This window comes from Bombyx mandarina, chromosome 12 (assembly GCF_030267445.1).
Source record: "Bombyx mandarina strain Sakado chromosome 12, ASM3026744v2".
NCBI lineage: Eukaryota > Metazoa > Arthropoda > Insecta > Lepidoptera > Bombycidae > Bombyx > Bombyx mandarina.
Window position 1 is genome coordinate 884,918 of NC_143219.1, and position 9,514 is coordinate 894,431.

Here is a 9,514-nt window from a genome sequence, read left to right on the forward strand (position 1 = left end):
CTGAGCCCGTGCTTGCCCTCTTGTCGTAGTGAAACTGGAAATACCTGGAAAGGTAATCCTAATAAGTTACAACTGAAAAGATAATCCTTCCTTCATAAAAAAAACTGCTTTAAATTGAGTTTATTAGCAGCCCACCAGTCTTGTAATTTATAGCCCGTTAAATTCCCAAGACGCATACCATGATGAGCATACCTGCTAAGACGTAAAAGTTTTGTGATATTTTTAATTTTTCTATTAATTTTCATTTAAGTTGTATACAATTAATATTATTACGCTGATAATTATTTTATGTACCTACATATTTTTCAGATTATTAATTTTCAGCTCACAACACTTTTTTTTTCAATTCTGCACACTTCGTTTACAACTGCTACATTTATAGCACACTACCAACTACGCTAGTGCTATTTTGTTGTTGCTTTTTTTATAATTTTTTCCTTACCTATTATCTTGTAGCCCATGAGGATATTTCAGCTACACCCTAACGAGTGGGTGAGATCACGGGCTCGACTTGAGAGCTGCTTACAGTTGGACACTTTTTTCCAAAATTCTAGACAAATTTTCCCAATGTTAAGACAGGTCTCCTTTTATCACTACCCTCCATACTAATTAATTTGACTCGTCCATTGAATTAACTAATAGATCACACTAAATATTATTTTTTTACAAAATATATTTGATGTATGAAAATTGAAAAGCAAAATGGTAGTTCAATTAAATAGATTAAATGGGTGAGATAAGTCTATAGGACCTAAATGAGAAGAAATGTAATAACTTCTCAGTAAAGTGCGGAAAATGTACTCAAAGTGTCTTTGGGGCAATCGGGCATTTTTATTTAGTATTCTCATATTTATGCCCTTTCACGTACAGAACGGTTAATATGCGATGTTTTAACCTTATTAAATACTAAATTAACAAATAAAATATTTAACATAGCTTGAGGCCACGCGTTCCTCCCAAAGTAAAAGTAAAATGTACGTAGTGCGTACATTCTCTTTTGAAATTTACGAATAGAATAAAAAACAAACTTATGGAATAACAACACTCGTCAAACTTTGTGATGAAGTTTACACAACATCAATTTTTTCTCTGAAAATCTTAAAACAATGAATATTCACAAGTTGTGGGAATACAAAGAATACGTTAATGTAAATGGTGCTACATTAAACAGCGAAATCATTTCATTATTACAGAATTCTCTAACAGTACTACAGGTCGAAAACCATTTCACCATCGTACAATATTGGGGACAGATTTACGCCACGGATCTAGATTATTACATCGCTGTTGGCCTAACAAATGACGCTCTGACAGGTAAAAAGTATTTTTACACCACTGACTTTCAATTCTGGTCTTTACTTCCTAGGCCGAAAAAGAAATACAAAGAGCTCTCGTTAATTACTACGTTTCCTTTTCGCGGAGACCCGTCACTCAAAATCAAAGTGCTAGATGAAAGTTTCGAAGAAAACCACCCTGACCGGTGTCGCTTCATGAAAGAAGAAAATCGCTTGGCTGCTACAATCAGTAATATTTGTGAAGAAGTTGAAATATGCGCAAGAGGACAACTAATCAAACGGCCAGATGGCTCTATTACGATAAATCCAAATTTCTATGGCCTTACTGCAACGGAAGCAAAAGAACTAAAATCCTATTTACATATCAGACCTGCTCAGCACAGATGGAACACAAATTTACTAACACGCCCAGACTATAATTACAGTATGGATTTTCTTGACTCTATAGATCAAGATATACCTAAAGGGTGCTGGAATTTATCATTAGAAAAAACTGGAAGTGTTGCGTATTTGAAAAGCTTATATTGGCCCGGTATGTCATATTTTCACAAAGTAAAAACGTCTGATGCAGGATTTCTTTACATCGGTAACGGTCGTAAAAATTTGGATGTACCGTTTCTTATTTAACTATGTCTTTTTTAAAGCTAAAATAATAAATGGATTGAACTACATCACGCTTAAAATCTTTTAACTAAAAACTGACTACATCACTATGAACAAAAGTTCGGCTTAGTCGATTTAGGAGTTTCAGTAGTTTTTTTTTAAGTACAGCTCTAAATTCTGTTAATGTTGGTTGGTGGATTCTAAACTTATGTTGTTTTTCATTTCGCTACAGATCTTTAAAAAGTACGATTGGCGCGTAATCAACCGGCTTTTTTGCAAAATTAAGATAGATTCTACATTACATTACTGTCGTTTAAAGTCTCTTAAGTAATTATTTCTAAGACATGTCCACGAACAGTGTGAATACAAATGAAGACGTCGATATGGCAGATTGCGATGGGGAAAAAGTTGTAACTATGCTCGATGTTTTACAAGAACAGCAGGATTTTGAAGACGACGCAAACGCTGTTCTTGGAGCCTCCGACGAGAAGAACTGCACCTATTCTACGGTAAGATTATGTGCTAAAATTCAAATGTAAGACGGTCAAAAATCCATTAAACATGGCTGGCGGTTACAAAGATCGTATAAAGTAGCTTGTAATGGAAATATGAAACGTTAAAATACAAAACAAAACTCTCAATCATTGATAATAAATACTACTAAAAAAAATCTACCGAACGTACAAAACGGAGAAATTATCTAACAAAAACGCAGTTGATTTAAAATTTTGTAAATGTTACGGAAATAATGTGTTCCCTTAAAAATTAAAGTGAATTTACTATAACTTATGCATTTCATAAAAAAAATTTTTCACCAATAATTACAGGGCTACATAAAACGTCAAGCTATTTACGCCTGCATTACATGCTGCCCTGAAGCCAAAGACGATCAAAACCAGAGAGCCGGAGTCTGCCTGGCATGCAGCATCGCTTGCCACGAAAACCATGATCTGGTCGAGTTATATACAAAAAGGAACTTCCGTTGTGACTGTGGTAACCCAAAATTTAAATCCCACCCGTGTCAATTCACACCAAATAAGACTGACTTCAATAAAGATAATATTTATAATCAAAACTTTAGTGGACTTTACTGTATTTGCCATAGACCTTATCCTGATCCAGATGCAACATTTGAAGATGAAATGATCCAATGTGTCATATGTGAAGATTGGTTGCATTCTACACATCTTGAAGCTATTGTACCGAGCAGCGAACTATATTCAGAAATGATCTGTAAGGCTTGTATGGAAAAGAATGAGTTTCTACATGACTACAGTGAACTAGCTGTGAATGTAGAAAATGGAGAAGTTGATATCCTCTCTGTTGATGCTGGAAATGTTGTTATATCTTCTATTTCTTGTAATGGGGATATAAAAGATTTTTTTGAAGAAAATACTCAAGTAGCGTCTGATAAAATAATTCATGTTACTGAATCTGCCCCAGGAGATAAAACCCAAACTGCAAAAGAAATTGATATTTCTAATGACTTTATTCCAGAAAAAAAATATATAGAAACTTTCAATGGACAAGTAGATGATGTAAAAAATGTGAATGAAAATATAATAAAAACAAATGATAAAGAAATGAACCACAACGATGATTTAAATATATCTTCAAAAGAAATTGAAGAGAGTGCTAATAAAATAAATTCATTTAATACTGAAGACATAAGTCAGGATACTGATAATGATAATAATACATGCAAGGATACTATACTTTCTCAAAGCTACACTCTGGAAAAAGAGACTGAGATAGAATGTAAAAAAATTACAAATAATGAAGATACTGCAGCTAAGGAACCTTTGGAGATAGAATCTAGAGATATAACACATAGTCATGAAGATATTCTTCAAACAGCTACTGAAGATCTTTCAGAGACAGGATCTAAAGATATAGCAAATGGTAATGAAGTTAATGTTGGAATTACGGAAATAGAGACAGAAAATATAGAAAATACAGATGAAGATACTCTTGAAACAGCCACTAAAGAACTTTCAGAACTCACAAAAGATATTGATAATGAAGTAAAACCAGAAACAATACCAATATCAACAAAAGAGTCAGAAGTACTAGATCAATTTGAAAATATGGCTGAAATCACTGACAGTACTGGTGAAACATTGAAACTAATTGATACAAATAATGAAAATAGTCAGAACATAACCACGGAGATTTCAGATCAAAACATAAATATGTTGCAAAATAATGGTAGTGCTGATGAAGAAATGAAAATCTTTGATTCTGATACTGAGACTGGTCTCAACAAAATTACGGAGATGCCTGTTCAAAAAGAAGACACATCAGAAATTAAATGTACTTCTAATCAGGAATTAGAACAATTTTACTCAAATAGTGATGCTCATGTAAAAGAAAATACAGAGATTCTGAATATAACTGAAAATAAAATAATTGAAAATGGTCAAAGTACTTCTAATGGTGGTGACAATATTGAAGACAATTCCCAGAGAGAAATAAGTGCACAAAGTAAGAGAAAATTTATTGAATGTACTGAAGAATTGCCCGTTAAAAAGCAAAAGAGTGAATTGATACATTGCAAAAGACCTAAAGGAGTGAAAAAACGTCATAAAGGGGCTACATTTTGGGCTCCTAATTTCAGACAGAAACTATGTATGTGTAATGAATGTGTAACAATGTATAAAGATTTGAATGTCTTGTTCCTTATTGACCCAGAAGACACTGTGATAGCTTACGAAACATTGGGTCAAGAGAAAAACAATGGTGGGCCATCATCACAGTATGAAAAGGGTCTGCAGGCCCTATCATCCTTGGACAGGATCCAACAAATAAATGCTATGACTGAATACAACAAGCTCCGAGATAAATTGCTGGATTTCTTTAAGAGTTTTAAAGACAAAAAGGAAGTGGTAAAAGAAGAAGATATTAAGGCATTCTTTGCAGGGATGAAGCCTCGAAGAGAGCCAGATGGTGTATACTTCTGCAGATAACTGCTAAAAATGTTTTACTTTATATTATCTATGTATTACTTGACATTTTTAGTCCTATCCTTATTTTATTCATTATTTTAGTTACATAAATAGAAAGCTAATTTTGTGATATTTAGTTGTTTTTTCTTTAACCTTCATTAAATTATCCCATTGTGTTATTTTGAAAGTATAGTAATATTTTGTTTATTGCTTTTAATGCAATATAAATTTTGTAGCGGTTATGGCCTAAAGAATAAGACACTACAGTGATGTGACTACCAGGTACCAGTTTTTTAGTACGATCTGTTATTGACCTTAAATGACTGCGATTCCCTTACCTACTCGTTTGATTTTCAAGTAATTGAATGCTTAGCACGCTTGTTACGAATTTGACCATGCTTTAAAGCATTAGTTGCTTTATACTTTATAAAATAATACCCAAACATTTAAATTTTTTCATTAAATTTAAAAACAATACGTAGGCACTTCCTAAAGTAACATTAAAAACTAAAATGAAAGACAATGTATAAAGTATAATTTATGGTAAGAAAATGTTTGATCACGCATACAATATATCATAGTGGCCAGGCCGGTAAAGTAGATGGACAAGCGGAGTAGAACCCTCTGGAAAATCATGTGCTATCACCTGCAATAAAAAATTTTGACATTTACTAATTACCACGTTAGCAAGTAGAAAAAAGATGCTGTTAAATTTTTATAATGTAAATCTTTTTGTAACAAGGTTCTATTCACAAAACAGATAACAGAGAGTTAGGATATTTTTAGTTTTCTGTGAAACTGGTTATTCTTTTGGTTGAACCAGAATTGAAATTAAAGGAATGAACAATTTTGAAGTAGGTACTTTACTACTGCTTTACCAATTTAAATATTTTTGCTTTCAATTTAAAATTACATTACAATATGTAATTCACAATCAAATTTTTTTGGTAACTATTATCTAAGTTTTATTGCTCACCTGACTACCTTCACCCCGATCCATGTACTTCACTCGGACACACACCTTGAGTGCATTACTCAATGCTATGATATGGATATGGTCAGACTCTTTGTACATCGGTTCCACTTCCTGCAATAACAAATTAATAGGTCTAACAAAAATATTTTTGAATCACGGTTCTCTTTCCAACTGAATGAACCTAGGCACCTGCATGGTAAATGTCATACGATACTAAAAAAATCACTTTTTAATTGCCCTTTTAGGATGACGAGCATACGGCCCACCTGATGGTGAGTGGTTACCGTCGCCCATGGACTTCAGCAATGCCGGGGGCATTTTTTTTTTTTTTTTTTCCGGGCCGAGGGCCGAACCTCCTACGAGGTCCCCGCGCTTAGGGGGCGCGCGGGGTATGTGAGACTCTACGATCTGCAGGTGTTGAGAGCAGACCGCGGGCCCAAGGTATTTAGGGCCCACCCACTAAACGACTCCCCTGCACTCTTACACCCGGCGTCCGATCTCCGTCCGGGGTCAAAACCCGGTCAGAGTAGGGGGGTTCCCGCGGTCAACACTACAACCAGACACGCGGCGCCACCCCGAGGACGCCCGACCGACGGGTCGTCGAGGCGATAGTCGACGACCAACGACGTCAGTCTCCGCGGTACGGCGGCCCTTCAGGCCGCCCGGGCGATGCCGCTGGTGTTCCGGGATACCCCGCTGGGCCAGAACCAGCCTGCCGGGTCGGAACGCGATACACCGCCGACCGGGTTGCTCTTCCACAGTATGTTCGGCGACGACAGCGACGACGAAAATGCGGACCGCATCGCAGTCCGCAGCCGCCGACGCGTCGTCCCGTCCTCCTGGTGCCAGCGCGCTAGAGTGACGGTAGCGTGCGGCGCAGTCTCAGCCCCCTTAGGTCGCCCCGTGACCATCACCGGTAGGAGACTGCCTCCTCATAGGGGCCGGAGCTGGACAAACGCCCTCCTCCGACCCCCGGCTCGACGGCGGCGGCACGGCGCCGAGAGGGAGGAAGAGTTCTCCCTCTCCCGTTCCGCCGATATGCCGGGGGCAGAGTCAAGCTGCTGCCTACCGTTAAGCACTCTCCACAATTCTCATTTGAAGAAGGACATGTCATAGTGCTCGGGAAACATTGTGGAGGAGAGCTCAATCCAAAGCCGGATGGTATAGAGCGCTCCCTATGAAACATACGGTCACCTTTTTTTAACATAAACAAATTCACAACATGTGGTTTGACCATACTTTAAGCAGAATCTGTTGTTTATACACATGGGACTAATTTCAAGACTATGTCGGTGACCATGAGCAATATGAACAATTTTAAGTGTAGTGCACTATACTATTGATATAAAAATATTTTGGGAAAAAATACAATAACCTTGTTGTCTCTCGCAAAACAAATATCCACAATCGTGTTTATTACATTTTATTATTATTCTACCCTCAAACACTAAACCTGACTACTATGTAGCAGAATCACAACAGTAAGTCAGAAACTTTATTTTAAATTATGTTCCTTTTTCAGGAGTTAACTTGCACATATGTTAGAAATACAAATAATATCAAAATACCACATGGTACAAAAAGTTAAGTGGTTACTAAAAACAACCTAAATGCTGCAGCACAATCCTTTTATTGTAAATAAATAAATTGTAAAACATTTATATCATTGTTACCTGTCTACAAAACTCAGTAACAGTGCGTGGTCCTTCAATAAAGTTCTGATAAAATTCTTGGTCTGTCTGCAGCTGACCAGATGTAATAAGACGAAGGTACACCACTATGTAATCAGAATATCCCTGCTTGTTGAACTTATCATGAAGCTCCATACGAACTGTTTCTATCAAATCCGGAGTAGAACCAGCATGTTCCCCTACTCTTTGGATTACTTCCATAAACTGCAAATTATAATGTTAATTAGATTTGTTGTTTTAGTTTACATTGACAAAGTTGAATGTCTTTTTTTAAATTATATTTTAAATAAAGAAGTCTGCAAACTATTAGCTACTTGATATTAGGAAAAAGTCCAGATGACATGAAGACAATGTGAAGACTGGTGGTAGGACCTCTTGTGAGTCCGTACGGGTAGGTACCACCGCCCTGCCTATTTCTGCCGTGAAGCAGTAATGCGTTTCGGTTTGAAGGGTGGGGCAGCCGTTGTGACTATACTGAGACCTTAGAACTATATCTCAAGGTGTGTGGCGCATTTACGTTGTAGATGTCTATGGGCTCCAGTAACCACTTAACACCAGGTGGGCTGTGAGCTCGTCCACACATCTAAGCAATAAAAAAAAAAAAAAAAAACTTCAAGCGTGTAGATCAAGTCTCAACTCTATAGTATCAAGGTATCTAATTATATGGTCCAAGTATTACTTAGAAACACTGTCTTCATCAAACACTTAAAATTGATCTATCCTAATAGCTTTTATATTCAGAAATATTTTTGGGCTTTCCTGGTGTTTAGACAATAAGCTTTGTTATATTATGCATTGTCTACACAAGCCATTAAGATCTTGCCTATTCCAGTTTAAGGCAGTCACCCAGGCTTTATAAACATTTGTGGTTTTTTAAAACTGCTCGAACCAGCCACGCTTTACTGCCCCCAATAATTTTCAATCAAACAATTATGCTAACAATCTTTTTTATTAAATTTTATAATATTCATGTCTGACTTATCTCTGATGATCTGACTATTCAAACCAATACTTTGGTGAGTTTTATGATGATTAACAGCGAAAATTTTATTTTCTGAGAAAAAACCATAGTCTCCGGCCAAGGCCCCGTGCGCGACCCGTAAACTTGAAACGTCCTTGTCAACAAAACAAAAAGAATGTTGCAACTTACAGTTTCGTAAAAATCTTCAACGGTGAACTGCGAAAACCCTAAGGCGACGAGAATATCTTTAGAATTTTTAGCTATTTCGTAAAACTTATCATATTCCTGCTTATCAGTCAGTAAGCGTTCCAAATATGCGTATGAGAACGCGCGAAAGAAACAATTGCCATCGGGACGCGTTCGTCTAATGCTTTTGTATTTCGAAGACAAATCTTTCACTTTGAGCAAATAAATCGGATCCTCGTTATATTCTTTCTCTAAAGTCTGCAATTCTTCAATTTCACCAACCAGCGGTATTGTTTCCGATATCTAAAAACAAACAAACAGTAACGTCAAATTTCAAAGTATGTTTTCAGTGTGAAGTATAGTTTTAGGTAGTTTTCTGGTTGTATATTATATATATTACCTCTTTTTCTATTTCACGTTGCTGTTTCATTATCAATTCATCTTGATTAATTGAATTTTCAACCGTATTACCGGTGATACCGCTACTGCTTGATGCATCATCCGCCATTTTCAAATAACAACTGACATATGTTTTGACAGAAAATTGCAACAAAACAAATGACTAAAATGACATTCGTTTATCGTTCAGAAAAGTTGATTGACAATGTCGTCGGCAAATTAATACAAAAAGTATCTACAGTTAAATTCCTTCATTAATCATTAATAATCTACGCAAATGAAATCGTAACCGTGTTAATCAAACCCTTGCACTGGTACAAACACAGTTGTAGAAACCTAAGAATATTGAACCAAATAGGTTTAAATACCTACCTACTACATTGCATCCGTGCTGGCCCATTCGTTCTCGTGAAACTAGAAGGACAACTAGTAGTCTATCCTTCGAAAAAAATTTGTAC

At 36.3% G+C, this 9,514-nt stretch overlaps 3 protein-coding genes across 3 annotated transcripts; 2 read left to right on the plus strand and 1 right to left on the minus strand.

Annotated features, from left to right (window-relative positions):
• The first annotated feature begins 1,106 nt into the window (after positions 1–1,106).
• Rsph9 (Radial spoke head protein 9) lies at positions 1,107–2,235 on the plus strand. Its single transcript, XM_028175094.2, has one exon. It carries the CDS (start codon positions 1,107–1,109, stop codon positions 1,920–1,922), a length of 816 nt encoding a protein of 271 aa, XP_028030895.2. The 3' UTR covers positions 1,923–2,235.
• On the plus strand, positions 2,064–4,975 carry LOC114243662 (uncharacterized). The gene is made up of 2 exons (XM_028175234.2): positions 2,064–2,407; positions 2,726–4,975. The coding sequence occupies exons 1-2, from the start codon at positions 2,243–2,245 to the stop codon at positions 4,862–4,864; spliced, it is 2,304 nt and encodes a 767-aa protein (XP_028031035.2). The 5' UTR covers positions 2,064–2,242; the 3' UTR covers positions 4,865–4,975.
• Positions 4,976–5,368: 393 nt separating this feature from the next.
• Positions 5,369–9,216, minus strand: LOC114243623 (ubiquitin thioesterase otubain-like). The gene is made up of 5 exons (XM_028175181.2): positions 9,058–9,216; positions 8,661–8,960; positions 7,493–7,714; positions 5,820–5,930; positions 5,369–5,489 (listed from the first exon to the last, which is right to left on the minus strand). Exons 1-5 carry the CDS (start codon positions 9,163–9,165, stop codon positions 5,403–5,405), a joined length of 828 nt encoding a protein of 275 aa, XP_028030982.1. The 5' UTR covers positions 9,166–9,216; the 3' UTR covers positions 5,369–5,402.
• Positions 9,217–9,514: the final 298 nt, after the last annotated feature.